Here is a 15,761-nt window from a genome sequence, read left to right as displayed (position 1 = left end):
ACTACACTACACTACACTACACTAAATTTCACTAAAAACTACAAAACTACACTACTTTCAATGCTCTGTTAACTACTAATAAAATAATTAGGTAAAATAGTTATTATTAGTATAATAGGCTTATAATAGCTCTAAGATTAATAATATAAAGATATTATTATTTAGGGTAAATTACGAATTTAACCCTATTATTAGATATATATAATATAAAATATAAACGCGTTAATAGCTATAACGTATATAGTAACTATAATAAAAATATAAAAACACTTATAATAGAAATAGATATTTTTATAAAACTAAATAAAATATTATACGAATAAAAAGAGATTATTAACACTAATTTTAAAGAAGAGATATAAAGTATGCCTTATTCGTAAAAACATTAAAATTAAGCGACTTAATAATAAACTTAACTAAAAGAAGATTAGACTATTTCTTATTAAACGGAAAATCTTAAATACTAATTATAAACTATTATTACTAAATAAAATAAGAATTCACCTTATATTTTATATATTACTATTAGAGAAAGTATTAAATAAATCTATAATTACTATAAATATTATAATAAAAGATACTAATAAATATAAAGTTAAACGAATACTTAAAGTATAAGGAAATATAAAAAATTATTATTACCTTATTAAATAAAAAGGATATTTAAACACTAAAAACACTTAAAAACTAGCTAAAAATCTTATGAATTACTTAACGTTACTTAAATAGTTTTATTTTTAAGAAACGTATTTTAATTAATCTTTTAAGTATTATTTAATAACTTAATATTAAATTTAATATTTAAGAAACGAACTAAAATAGAATTTAAATTCTTAAAAGAAGTAAAAAGAACCTTTATAGTCTTTTAAAGCTATTTTACTTTCTTATATTTTACACGTTTTAACTCTTTAACGTTATTAATACTACGCGTAATTACACGTATTATTTTCTTAAACTATAATTTCTTTTATTTTTATAAACGTAAGACCTTTTAATTCTTAGTTAAGGCACGCTTCTTAGCTTCTTTAAGCTCTCTCTTAAGCTTATAATATTAATTTATAATACTATAAAGCTATTAAAAGGTTACCCCTATAATATTATAATTCCTTTACTTATCTACTAAGACTACTATACACTTTATATAATAACTTAAATTAAAAATAAAGGCTTTATATTAAGAAAGTCTTATATAAGTGTAATAAGTGTAAGCCTTTATAAAGCATAAAGATAAATTATTAATTATTATAAAAAGAAGGTTATTCTAGTAAAGGGAAGAAGTAAATAAAGCTTTAAACCGCTATTTTAAGACATAATTAGTTAATATAATAGTATATAATAATAGAAGAAAGAAAACGTATAACACTTAAGCTAGCTTATTTTAATAGCCTTAAGAATAAAATTAATAAAGGAGAGGTATAATATTACGAATAATACTATATAAGATATAAGACGAGACTATATTAGCTAAAATAGGTATAACCTATAGGTATAAGAAGAAGGTAAAAGCACGTAATTAGCTACGTAATCTAAGAGGCAATTAAAGAGGTTAATATTTAAATATATTAATTAAAGAGAATTAAATTAATTAAACCTTAAGCTAATTAATTAAAGTTTAAAGGGATTAATAGTTAAGCTAATTAATTTAAGACTATAATAAAGAGATAAACGAGTACTTAAAAAGAAGATATTCCTATAATTAAATAATTTAGATCTCTATTAATTACTTTAAGTAATAGTTTTACTATTAAGAGTTATACTCTTAACGGCCTTATTATAATACTACTTAAAAGCTACTTTATAGCATTTAACCTAACTTACTTCCTAAGAAATAGACCTACTATGCCTTAGAACCTAAGCTACCATTATATTAAGGTATAAAATAAAAGAGTTTTAAGCCTTAAAAGCGTAAAAAGTTAAAGGCCTTATAAGTAGCTATAGCATTATATTAAGTGATTTTTAATAGTAAGCTTAACTATTATAACGTGCGATAATAATAGATTAAATATACTTATAGCCTTAAAAATTAATTATAATTATACGTTAAGTTAATAATCTAATAAGTTTAAGTATAATTTATATTTATATAATAAAAGACTTATAATTAAAATAAGTAATTAACCTACCTTATTAAAATCCCTTATTAAAGCTCTAGTAAAGCTAATAGCCTTTAAGGGCTTTAATTATAAATAAATAAGATATACGTAGGTTAATAGCCTCTATTAGGTATCTTATAATAATTACTATTAGACCTTCTTATAATACCTATTTCGTTTTCGCGGGTAAATTACTATAAAAAGGTATAAACCTTATAAAAGGTTTAATAGGTCTTAAATAGCGGAAAAGGCCTAATATTAGCGCCTTTATAGTAGCCTTCTTTAAAGGTATTATAGCTGTTATTGATTAATATAATAGAATAATTATAATAATAGGTAAAAGGGATAAATATAATTATTTTAATAATTAAAAAATAATATTTATTTATTTATTTAAGTACCCTAAAGCTATTATAGCTATTCTAGTACTTTTACATGTAGTTTAAGTGGGAAAACCCTTTATATAAAAAGAAAAACCCCCTTACTTTTATTCTAAGTTATCCTCGCTCTGCTATAACCTATAATTATATAAAGCGTATTTTAAATTATATAAGTTAAAGGTACCTACTAGGCTAGCTATTCTAGTAGTAGTTTATTAAAGCGTATATAGTAGGGGTTTAAGCTAAGTTTAGATTAGCTTTAATACGTTAATTAGGTAGCTATTCTAGTATTTAAGTATTTAAGGCTATTATATAGTTTCCTTTAAGCGTTATATTATATCGTATTATTTTAGGCCTAGCGTAACGCTATATCCTAGATATTCCTAGTATAATTAATGTATTATAGTAAACTTTACTTTATCCTTACTTTTAGGGCTACTTAGCTAGGCTTAGCTAGCTATTACCAGCTATTTAAGGCCTATTATAGCCTTTATAAGAGCTTTAAATTAAGCTACTAATTTTCCTTTCTTTCTTTCTTCTTTAAACCCTTAATTTTCGTACGTATAACCTCTTTTTATAGCCTTTAATATTAGGCTAGCCTTATAATAGCTTTTAGCTCTCTTTATAAGCTTATTAAAGTCGTGCTTATATTAGCTTATTTTTTAGGCGTTTTTTAGGCGAATTTAGCTAACGCGCGTTATTTTTTTAGGCTTTTTCTCGTCTTATATAGCTTCTATAAGCTTTTTTTGATTTAAGGTAAGTTCTTACCTAATATTAGCCTAACGCTAGGCGTCTCTCTCCCTTATCTTATTTGCTATTTTTAATCGTATATTAGTTTATTTTACTTTATACGTTTACTTAACTCTAGCTTAGTTTTAATATCTTTCTATTAATATTTTATAAAAGCTTATTATTTTTAAAATAATTATGCTTAACGCTACCCTTAAGGTACGCCTTAACTAATTAATTAACTCTAGTTTAATAGTAATATTAACTTAACTATAAAAGAATAGCCCTTTTAAGGGTAAGATACTCACGCTTACCTAGGAGAAAAAGGCTATTAAGTAAAAGGTTACTATAAGTACCTCTATTCTACTCCGGCTAGAGCATTAAAAGTAGTGTAGTTTTATAGTTTTTAGTGAATTTTAGTGTAGTGTAGTGTAGTGTAGTTTTACTACACTATATTACATTTTAAAAATTAGTGTAATATGTAATATTAATTAATTTATAAGCTATTATTAGCTAATATAATTAGTAAGCTAAAATAAAGCTAAATTTACTTCCTAATATCAGTATTAGTAAGCAGGGATTAGCTAGCTTAAATAAGCTAAAAATAGGGATTAAAAAACTAATAAAAATATAAAAATAAGAGAAAGTATAAGGGAAATTTAAGGGATTTATATTAAGTAAGTAAGTATTACTTTATATTATAATTATAATTATAATTTACTTAATTTAATAAAGGAAAAAAATCCTATTATTTATATATAAATACTTTATAAAAAAAGAGATTTAACTTATTACCCTATAACTTAAATATAAAAATATTAAATATAAATTTATATAAAATATAAATTTAAATAACTCTTTATATAGTTAACTTTAAATATTACTTTTTAAACTTTTATAAAGCTAAAATTTTACTCTTTTATATAAAATAAAAAATAATAATAAAAAAACCCTTTTAATATCAAATTAAGTATTAGAATTATAAATATTTTCCTTCTCTTCTTCTTCTTCTATATTCTTACTAATATCTATATAATTAAACTTAAAAATATCCTTATTTTTATTAGAATTAATTAAAACTTTATTTTTATCTTCTTCTTTCTCTTCTTCTTTCTCTTCTTCTTCTTTTTCTTTTAAATTTCTACTAGAATATAAAAATAAATTATAATATCTCTTATTTTCCACCCTTTTATTCTTATTTTTAACCTAGTTTTTTAATAATAAAATAATTCGAATATTTTCATGTAATAAAGCAGTTCTTCGCTTAGTAATAATATTAGTTCCCTAGTTAAAACTCCCTTTTATAGCTCTTAAAGTAGCTAGAATAGCTAAATATTTTCGGGCTATTATAGAAAGAATTAGGAAAGATTTAGTAGAATTAGCCTACCAAATAAATGTATCTTACTATTAAAAGTTAACTTATAATTATAAATGTATAAATAATATTATAAAAGATTATAAAAGATTAAAAATACCGTATCTTCTCTAAAATTAAGCTTTAAATAACTAGAAATCTTATTTTTTTTAGTTTTTTTAATAGCTTTAGTTTTGGCTTTAAAAATAAGTTATTAAATAAGCTAGGCTTTTTTTAAAGCCTAATATTATTATAAGAAGCTAAATTAGCTGGTTATGATAAATTAACTTTAATTTAAGTATTATTCGTATTTTTAGTTAATTTTTTAGAAGTAGAAGAAATTTCTTCTAATTTTATATAAGGAATTGCTTTATTTTTAGGGTCTTTTATATATTCGTAATAGGTTCTATTATATAATTAGTTATTAAGAAATTCAAAATATATATTATATATAATAAATTATAACTTACTCTTTATATTTAGCTTTTAAGTCTTTTAATAGTTAATTAATAGTATTAGAATTAATACTTAATTGATTTTTAATTAATTATAAATTAAGCCTAGGGTTTAATATAATAGCAAATAAATAAGGCTTCTAAAAATTATAATTACTATTAATATTCTTAGGAAAATAGTAATTTAATTTATATAAGCCTTTTTTTAAAGCTAAAATAAAGACCTTAACTAATAGATTATAAGTATTTAATTATAAAATAGTTAGTAATTTAAAATAAAATTATAAATATTATAAAACTTATATTTTTAAGCTAACTTTTTTAATCTTTTAATATATCTTAAAGTAAAGTATAAATTCTTATTAGAAAAAAACATACTAAACTTATAGTATTATAAGATTAGCTTTATAATTATATTATAAGCTAATTAAAAATCTCTAAAATACTTATTAAAGTATTTAAATTAGCCTATTCTTACGTAGTTAAGCTAGTATCTTTAAAAGCTATTAAATTCGTTTTTTTCTGTAATATTTTAATAGGTTCTACTAGTAAAATAGCTGTGTAAAGCATTTTATAGGTTAAATTCCATCTTATTACGTTTACTAATATAAGTAAAGTTAGTTATTAATACTTATTATAACTTATTAATATTAATAATACTATTTATAAGCTTTTAAAGCTTTAAATAATATTTATAATATAGAATTAATAACTTACTTAATAGTATTTTTATAAGATTACTATTTTTAGTAATAAATCCTTTATCTTTAGCTTCTTTTAAAGCTTTTAACTATTATAAATAAAGTTATTAGTTATTTTTAATAAGAATAGCTATTCTTTTAACTTTTCTAATATTTCCTATTTTATAATTAGCTTAAATTATATAAAATAACTTAAAATAAGTAATATAATAAATACCTGGAATTAAATTATTAAATTTTATTCTTTTTTTAGTAGATAAATCGTTGAATTCTTCGGTAGAATAATATACAAATTCGCTATTTATATAATCTTTAATATTTTTAGTATTTATTATTTCGTTAATAAATATAAATATTATATTTTTAGCTACTATATTTAAAATATAAGCTATACAATAAATATTTAAAGGCTTTTTATACCTTTTAGAATATAAGTTTAAAAAAGAAGATAAAAAGGTATTATTATTAGAACTATTATCTCTAGTAAAGCTATAATTAAAAAGTTAATAAATTAATATTATTTTATATATAAACTATTAACCTTATAATGTTTTTAGGGTTTATATTATATTCAGTTAATAATTCATTAAAAATTAAATTAATTAAATGGCCGGTATAGCTAGTAGGTAAATATTTAAATCCTAAATATATAATTAGCTTTTAAATTATAATAATAATAATAATAATAATAATAATAATAATAATAATAATAATAATAATAATATAAATATAAGAATACTTACCAATTAAATAATATTCTAAGTTAAATTAGGGGTTTAACCAATTAGCTATAACCTCTAAATATAATTTAGAATTAATAGAAGTCTAAATATTAAGTTAAATAAATATAAAACCTATTTTATTAACTTAATTTTAAATTTTATTTATTATATTCTTTTTTATATTAGAATATAATATTTTCATGTAAGATATAAGGCCTTTATAATGAAAAAAGCTAATATTATAACTAAAATAACTTAATATTAGTATAATATATTATATTTAAGTTATATATTAATATAATAATATAAACTTACTTGTAATAATAACTTAAAAGCTTTTTAAAGCTTTTACTAGTTATAGTAGTAAAAGATAGGTTATTTTAAAGCATAAATTTAAGAGCTAATATAAGAGTAGTATCCTTAGAAAATCCATTACTACTACTAGTAATAGTATTATTTTTAGGTCTTTTATTGCTTCTTAAAAAGCTAGAAAAGCTAGATTCGGTTAAAAAGTCAGAAATTAAAGGTAATTCTATAATAGCAGGGACTATTTATAAGTATATTAGTAAATTATAAATTTATAATATTATAAATATATAACTTAATAATATAATAAGATATAAAATAATAATATAATAAGATATAAAATAATAAAAGAAGTAACTTACTAGTTATTTTATCGTTTTCTTTAGCTTTTAATACTATAATAATAGAATGTCTTTTCCTATAATATACTAAACTATTAAAGGACTAAAAACGGCTAGCTAAGTAGGTAAAAGTAAAGTTATAGCTTAGCTAGCTATAAAAAAAGGTGATTTCTCGTGGTTTTTTTAAATTAACTGCTAAGACCTTATAAGAAAAAAGGTTATGTTAAATAATATATAATTTTATACGAAATTAATAGCTCTTATTATTTGTATAGTCTTTTTTAGTTAAAGTTTACTAAGAAAAGCTTAAATTATTCGTAATAATAAGAGGTGTAATTCTAAGAGGATTTTAATCTATTATAAAGGTAGGTTTTAAATAATAGATAGTTTTTATAAGATAGCTTAAATTTAAGGCTATTTAATAATAAAAAAAGTTTAAATAAAAGTTAAGTATTTATAGAGTTATAAGGGTAAGAAGATTAATGTAGAAAAGAAAGGTTTTAAACTTTAAAGCGAAAGAATATAATTAATATATAAAATAAATTTATAATATAAACGGTTTTAAAAACCTTAGAATTTAGGCATTTTTTTAAATACCTAACTTACCCCTTAAACATGTATATTCGTGTGGAAAATAATAGAATAGTTTTACGAGAAAATGTAACTATAGTGAAATAATTAAAAAAGCTAGTATACTTATAATATATTAAAGGCGTTATATTATATGATAATATGCTATTTTATCACTTAAAACATGTATATACAGCTTATAGGAAATCTTTATATCTTAAAACTTTAACCGAATATAACTCCTAGAATATTAGACTTATAATTATGCAATTAATATTAAATTAAAGGGCTTTTTAAAAGCTATTAATTAATTATAAGCTTATAAATTTTAATCAAGTATTCGTAGAGATATTAGGAAATAGAAATTATAGCGTTTTTTATTAAAGTAAAGTAAAATGCTATAGCGTTTTACTTTAGTTAACTTACCCTACTAAATACCGCGGCTTTATTATCTTTATAATTAATAGGTGAAGTTAAGTGGGGTTAATATTTTTAAATAGCTAAGATTATAAGCTTTAAAATAATATTACTCTTATTTTTAAACTCTTTTTTTTATAAAGTTATAATAGTTTTAATATATAGAATAAAAAAAACTTAAGAATAAAGTTTTTAATATTTATATTAATCTTTATATATATAAGATTAATTATATTAAATATATATTTAAGCTTATAAAATACTTTATAATATATAAATTAATAATATATATAATTTTACTTTAATATAAATAATATATATTAATTAAATTAAAAAACATATATAATTATATATAAATAATTTATATAAATTTTATTAATATATATTAAATAAAGTTATACGTTTTATATTAATAAGCTATTAAAATAACTTATATAAAATATAAAGATACTTATTACTTACTTTTATAGATTTATTTTAATTAAATAAAATATAAATAAAAACTAAAAATATTTTAATATATTATTTACATATAATTAAAGTAAAAAAAATATATTTTAAATTTTTATATTAATAACATATATTATATATATATAAATAACATTTAAAAAGCATTTATTTCTTATTAAATACTTAAAATAAATTAAGTTAATATCTTTATTTTTAGAATTCTTTAAACTTTAATATCTTACTTATTAATTAACTTATAAAGAATATTTTTATAGTATTATAATAAGCTAAAATTACAGTATTTTTTAGTTATTTCTATAAGCTTATAAGTCTACTTTTAAAGCCCTTATAATTACATATTACACTATAAATGTAATTATAGTGTAGTTAAACTACACTAAAACTACAAAAACTACACTACACTAAAAACTACACTAAAAAACTACATGTAGTGTAGTTTTTTTGTCAATGCTCTGACTCCGGCCCAGCATCGTGTTAATATCCGTACAGGTTAGCGCTTAGCGCTAAATTCTATGCTTACCCTATGTGGCCCGAGTCGCCACCGGCGTGGAGGAGAGCCGAGCCTATCTCTGTTATGCTATCTCTGGTAAGATTGTTCCCATGCCCTGGCTCCGGCCTGGCTCCGCTAACTCCCATAGGATCTAGTACTGCTACTTGCTTTAATTGCTGGGTCCGTAATTGTCCCTGCCCGGAGGATTAAAAAATAATAAGAATAGCTTTAATAAAGATGTTTAAGAGCTTAATTAATTATATTAATAAATTTAATAATATTATTAAAGGAGAGAAAAATTTACTATAATTACCTTATTATACGCTACTAAAAACCCTATATATTATAATACCCTTAATTAGGTTATAACTTAACGCGAAAAAACGCGAAAATAATAATAGATCACGATTTCCATTTAATTACACGTAAATTACATACGAGGGTGTGGCAGCCTAAATGTGTGTGTATCATCTTGTGGAGCGATGTGGGTTACAGCGCTCATGCATACAGCGGCGAATAAATGGACTCTGTCCACTGGGTATTAGAGCATCGCCAAGGTCAAGTTCTCAGGCTTTCTAAGCGGCTTATCTGTTCGCATTCCGTACCGCTGTCCACTTACGGATGATCATTTGGGTAAATCTATCTGCTTTAAACGTCCACAACTTTCCTACTTAGGCGGAAAAACACTGCTAACCCCTTTCACTTTAGCCTTGAATATTTGTACACGTATACATACAGGCTCTCCTTGCACAAATTCATATTCCAAGGCAGCGGCAGCAGTCTTAGGGAGCTTCATCTTGCCTAATCCTGTAGCAGAGCTTGAGCTCAAAGGGAAAGGGCTAGCTAGTTGGTGTTTATGTTACAAAGAGACAGAACGTTAGGCCTGGGTACGCTGCGTAAGAACTCCGGAAGGGCAGATTGACCACACTTTTTTCCTCTGTAAATAATCCAAGAAAATGCCATGAGAATTGTCCAGAATAAGCCATAAGATGCCAATTTCAGCCTTGACAAGCCCCAAGACCTGGAACACATCACTCTCTTGTCAACAGCGTCATCTCCTCCCCAAATCATGGCTCAAGAGCGAGCACGACTATTTATTATGTTGGCTCAAAAGCTCGAGATTGAGCGCAGCTTGGCTTGGCTCAGACCTTTTCAAATCCTCAAATTAGGGTTCTTGCTTTAAGCTGTTGTCTCAGATCAGGTGACATGGTGACGGTCTTAGTCTTAGTCCCACTTGGGACTTTCCTGCCCTTTAGTGACCTGGACGGTATTCTTGGTGGGATATCGATTATTGGCATGTCTGTTCTACTGCTCACCCTCCCCGTATCAGTGTGAGTGCGCATAGAGTAGAAACTGTGCGAGAAAAGCCCAGGAATCCCACACAACCCCTTATCTGGGTATTTGACCTCTATTGATATTATAAGCTGTTTGCCTGGGAGCTTCCTATATAATATTATCCCGGAGGGGTCTCCAATAAATTAGAAACAGGCTCTGGTGAGAAGTTGTTGTACTTTTCATGGTAGGTTTAACCGTGTATGTATTGTAGTGTAATAATGAGTAAATGTCTATCCCATATGATAATTTTGATGCGTTCCTCTATGGACATCAAGGCCCTGCAACGACAAGGATTGAAAATCTTGACTAGCGTGACGGACTCTGAAAGAGACCTTGCCGAAAAATTGAACCGTTTGACCGTTTAAAGTTCCGCTGCCGAAAATACGATCTGTTGCCTTTTGTCTCAAAGGGACATGTGGATTCTTAAACGTCCGGTAGTCCACAGTGTAGACTGGCCTTGAAGGCTCCCTTGGGTTAGAGATGAGTGCTGTGAGGCTTTTCCGTGTGAAATCGTCTTCTAGATCAATCACTATCGGGGACGTCTCTTCTGCAGTAGGTTGCGTTGCCACTGGTTGAGTATGCTGTCGGTGCTTGACGTGTGCGGGGGAGCTGCACGGTGCCCGAGTATGCGTCATACGACGGAAGGGCTTCAGTGGTCATGGACGACACTTCTGCTCATCTTGGTCGATGAAACAAGTCACTTGGTTGGAATATAAGCGTTGGGCTATTGCAGGGGTAGAAGCAGTGTCTAATTATCGAGGCTGTTTACATAATTGTTGGAAGAAGTACATAATATTTTAGCAGCCAGGGTCATAACTTGGGGGCGTCTACAGTTTGTTTTCCCAACAATAAATGATGTCAGGTCCGCGCCCTCAGTAATCTTGCGTACCATGTGTTCTGCTAAGCGTCGCAGTATAGACTGACCAACAGCACTCAATATATACATGGTAATACATATATCTGTATATCCTCATTGGTTAGGCTCCTTGGTTCAACGTATGTGTTGCCTACGCCAACGTCATGCGTTGACGCCTCACAGCTCGACCCGCCGCGAATCGAACGACAACTGGCGTGCTCCAAATCTAAATGGGACAAATAAACACTTGATGGGATTAGACACACTGCATGGCGAGGATGAAGTCGAGCTAAAGGCCTGCTGAGAGACCTGTACCGTCCAGAAAAACTCACATCAGGCAACAGACTGCCTATTCACGATGTTCAATGCCAGGAAGCTATAGATTAGCAGAAACATCAAGTATATTATTGAACACAAAAGCTGTATATTAGCTACAAAAACTGCTCATGTCAAAAACTCATACACGCTATACCTTTCCATTCCCACACCCCCTCCGAACCCACTCCAAGCCATCCAGACTCCCGTGCTTTGCGCGAAAGTCGTCAGCCAAATAATTGTCCCGCGGCGCAAAGACGCCTTTGGTCGCGGCCTTGGGCATTGCGCCCGCCGCCGCCTTCACATACGTCGAATTCAGATCCAGAAGCGACGTCGGCTGCATGGCTTCGGGGTTCTGCACCCTTGGCACCATGCTCGTGCTGCCGTTTTGCTCAAGAGTCCGAAACAGCCGCACGACCAAGGTAGCAGTCGCGTCGGCACCCAGGGTCCAGGAAGCGTTCGTGTACCCCATGACGAAGAAGGCATTGGGGACATCCTGCAACATGGCGCCCCTCCACATGAACTTGTCCGCCGGGGCCACCGGCTCGCCGTCCACGTCTAGCGTCGCGCCGCCGCCGAGCTGGACTTTTAGGCCTGTCGCTGTGACGATGATGTCGGCGTCTAGGAAGCCGCCCGAGTTGAGTTGGATGCCAGCAGACGTGACGGACTTGATGGTGCCAGTGACCACGTCGGCGTGTCCCGTGTGCAGGGCCTTGTAGAAGTCGCCGTCTGGGCAGACACATAGCCGCTGCGCCCAAGGGTCGTACTTGGGGTTGAAGTGAGGGTCAAAGGACATGGTGGTCGGTAGGAGGCGCAGGGTCCCGCGTCTAAACAGCCATCTTGCGGCCGAGGGGAAGGATCTGCAGAACAGGAAGAAGAGGCGGGACGTGATGATCCAGCGCAACCGTTTCAGCCGCAGCGCGACGGCGCGGGGAAGAATATAGTCGACCAAGGAGCTTGCTGAGCGGTTGGGCAGCGCGACAATGTACGTCGGGCTTCGCTGGAGCATGGTTGCCAGCCTGGCCTTTTCGGCGAGTTTGGGTAGGAGGGTGACGGCGGTGGCGCCTGAGCCGATGACGACGACCTTTTTGCCGGCGTAGTCCAGCTTGTCGGGCCAGAACTGGGGATGGACCACTTGTCCTGCGAAGCTGTCGAGGCCGGGAATGTGGGTTTGCAGCGGCGTGCCGTAGTCGTAGTATCCGGTGCCAAAGACGACAAACCGAGACGAGATGGAGGTGGCTTTGTTGCCTCGGGCTACTGACAGTGTCCATTCTTGGTATTCTGTAGACCACGAGGCATGTTGCAGTTTGTGCCTGAACCGAATGTTTTTGTCTATGCCGTACTTTGACGACGCCTCGGCGAGGTACTCCAGGATGGACTCGCCAGTGGCGATGGGATTGTTCCGATTCCACGGGTACCACTGGAAGCCAAACGTGAACAGGTCCGAGTCGGACCGGATCCCGGGGTACTTGAAGAGATGCCACGTTCCGCCGATGGCGTCTCGCGCTTCGAGGATGCAATATTTGCAGCTGGGAAAGTTGGACTGGATGCGGTACGCAGTGTTGATGCCTGATATGCCGGCACCGATGATGACGACGTCAAAATCTGGAGCGCTGGCCATCATGTATTGTCTTGTACCAGGACACGAGTCGCGGAATGCTCACGATGGATGGCAATTATAGGTGCAGGATCCGTCTCTTATCAAACCCCGGCTGGCCCACAGGGTCGGAAAGGACCCGGCGCAACTCCTCAAGACACCGCTGACGGGTCGTGGATAGAGCAGGTCAGGTAGGCGAGCAATGGTCGGGTGGTGTGCATTCTCAATGCCGAGGCACTCCCGGCCCCAGTCGGCAACGCACATACCCATGTATTAGTTAGTGCAAGTCTTCGAAAGAATTTCCCTCTTCGGCTACAATATGGGCCCAAGGCTGCTAGGTAGTGGAATAATTGGTGGCTGGACATTGGGGTTTTGCTCCGTCTCCGATGGACTTGTGAAAGCCGGGGGCCCGGGACTCGGGACTAACCCGACACGGCCGCCGGGATTGCGTGTCAAGGCCGTAACCACCACAGTGTGGCCGGCACATGTGCTAAATTTCATATCCAGAGCGACGCATATCCGCCAGTGCCTTTTCCATGGCTTGGCCGTCCGCCTTGAACGTCGTGTGTGTCGAGGCTCGCTTTGCATCCACCCACTTCAGCTCATACTGCTGCTCCCAGCGCTCCTTTGTATCCCGTCTGGGGTCCTCGAGTGAATCCGCTTGGGCTGCATACCAGAAAATAATCTTGAAAGCAAGAGTCATCTCACACCGATATGTCGTAATACCTAAAGGCTCACAATGGTGTGCCCAACCGGTCAGACCGCTAGCACGCTCCGTGTTGGTCCCCTCCTCATCTACATCTTCCCAGACATCTCCTCCTTCTTCATCTTCTCCAGCTGCATCTGCTGCGACTCCCTCCTCATGCACGAGTTGGCCGAGTATTTGCGCCGTTGGCGTTGCGCGGGTCAGGCCCTTTAGGGGGAGAGGAGCGACGTGCAAGCCTGTTTCTTCACGCGCCTCTCGCAGCGCGGCGGCATGGATGTCTTCGCCAATGTTTTTTCGACCTTTGGGAAGCTGGTTGATGCCGGTGGACGGGTCGTGAATGAAGGCAACCTTGCGTAGTGTAGGGTCAATGATTACACATCCGCCGCAAACGAGAGCGCCTTGCGACGGCGTGAATCGTGGAATGAAGTCGCTAGAGGGCAAACTAGACGGTGCCTTGGACTTGCTAAATACTGCCTTCGCTGATAAAGGCATCGCAGTGTCTATGCAGTCGGGGCGATGGTCGCGAGCTCATGGACCAATAGCGAGAAAACGGCGCCCGGCAAGTGAGTGTCGAGAATGCGAAAAGTCTGGATTACTCTGCCATGGCAAATAGTCTGATATCTGAATCAAGTTATCAAAGCGCAGAGCGACTGGAACTGGGTTGGGCTGGTTGATGTGCCTGGTGTACGTCATTACGTGGACGCTTTCGACAGTGGCTGACGACGATCCACGGGGCGCAATCCTCAATTCTCGGCATGACTTGAGCCTCTCGAGTCTTTGGGCTAGTCACTGCTCTTCTCATCGGCTTGGTGAGTAGTGTTTTTGCGCCGTCTCGATGGAAGAGCAGTGCTGGGGATGAAGACTTTGTAACAAGGAAGTTAGGTTGACCTTGCAACAGATATTCATTTAGCAAGGAAGCAACTTGTTTGTAGCGCCGCCACACTGTAACCTACATTGATAGCAATTATTGCAACTGGGATAGCGATTCCACAACTACACAAATCTTGCTCGACACTCTTGCATGGTGTAGTCATGTTTTTCGTGCGTCCCGTGTCCATGATAATAGTAACGTTGTTGTCATCCCTTACAAGCTCATAGCTGACGTTTAGTAAATACTCTCTGTGCCATGTACACATCAATTCGAACTTGCGTGAGACAGCAAAAGGCTCACTCCGTCCGGCACAGAACGCCGCCGCCCTTCACTCTGCCGACCCAAGTCCAGATTTTTTTGAAGGCTATCTGTCCTTGGCGACCCTCAAAATATCCAAAGGCATTGAAAATGGGTGTAAAAGGGTCTCAGCGTCCCAGATGCCGACCTAGGTCGTAACATGGGGTCGACATTCGGAGCCTAGGCACAACAGAAGTAAGCGTCACTTCCTCCGGTGATGAGTCTTTGAGCGTTAACCTTTCGCAAGTGTCTTGGCCAAGCGTTGACTGCAAGGCGCTTAGAGAAGCATTGCCGCGGGCTGAATAACATGGTGCGGGAAGGAGTAGAGAGTCGTTGAAAGAGCGGCGAGTACTTTTACTGGCGAATATCAACAAGTGTCTGGTCAGCAAACTGGACAGGCGGTGCAGACATGTTTGTACTTGGTATTTGTGTAGCCCATTTGGTCTACGCCTACGAGGCGCTAGCACGTAACCCGCATATTCCTTCTCTTCCATGAGTTGTCAAAGTATCGGAATTCGCCCTCGGAGATGAGCGGGTGCACCTGGACTTGCGTCTAGCAGGTGAATGCTACCAACCTGATCCAAATGCATCAAGAGTAAAGTGCTCATGTAAAATAGAGAGACACTACCTTGGAATTTGCGCACCATCCGCCGATTATACAGAATTCAGCCATACACCATCATGTCGCGGCATCTCGACTCACTGACTCCCAAGCATTGAGTAATTACAATTATGAGGATACATTGAATAGCAGG

General features: G+C 32.8%; 2 protein-coding genes across 2 annotated transcripts; both read right to left on the bottom strand.

Moving 5' to 3' along the window:
• Positions 1-11,646: 11,646 nt before the first annotated feature.
• On the bottom strand, positions 11,647-13,300 carry J3458_021347 (uncharacterized protein). The gene has a single exon (XM_007816870.2). It carries the CDS (start codon positions 13,157-13,159, stop codon positions 11,687-11,689), a length of 1,473 nt encoding a protein of 490 aa, XP_007815061.2. The 5' UTR covers positions 13,160-13,300; the 3' UTR covers positions 11,647-11,686.
• A 322-nt stretch (positions 13,301-13,622) lies between these two features.
• Positions 13,623-14,330, bottom strand: J3458_021346 (uncharacterized protein; the record flags this gene model as incomplete). Its single annotated transcript, XM_007816869.2, has 1 exon — positions 13,623-14,330. One exon carries the CDS (start codon positions 14,328-14,330, stop codon positions 13,623-13,625), a length of 708 nt encoding a protein of 235 aa, XP_007815060.2.
• Positions 14,331-15,761: the final 1,431 nt, after the last annotated feature.

This window comes from Metarhizium acridum (assembly GCF_019434415.1).
Source record: "Metarhizium acridum strain ARSEF 324 chromosome Unknown scaffold_579, whole genome shotgun sequence".
In the NCBI taxonomy this organism is placed as follows: Eukaryota; Fungi; Ascomycota; class Sordariomycetes; order Hypocreales; family Clavicipitaceae; genus Metarhizium; species Metarhizium acridum.
This window is presented reverse-complemented; position numbering and strand designations above follow the sequence as displayed.

Excerpts from the sequence above, each read along its gene's own strand:
- J3458_021347 (XM_007816870.2), bottom strand. The coding sequence starts at position 13,159 with ATGATGGCCAGCGCTCCAGATTTTGACGTCGTCATCATCGGTGCCGGC.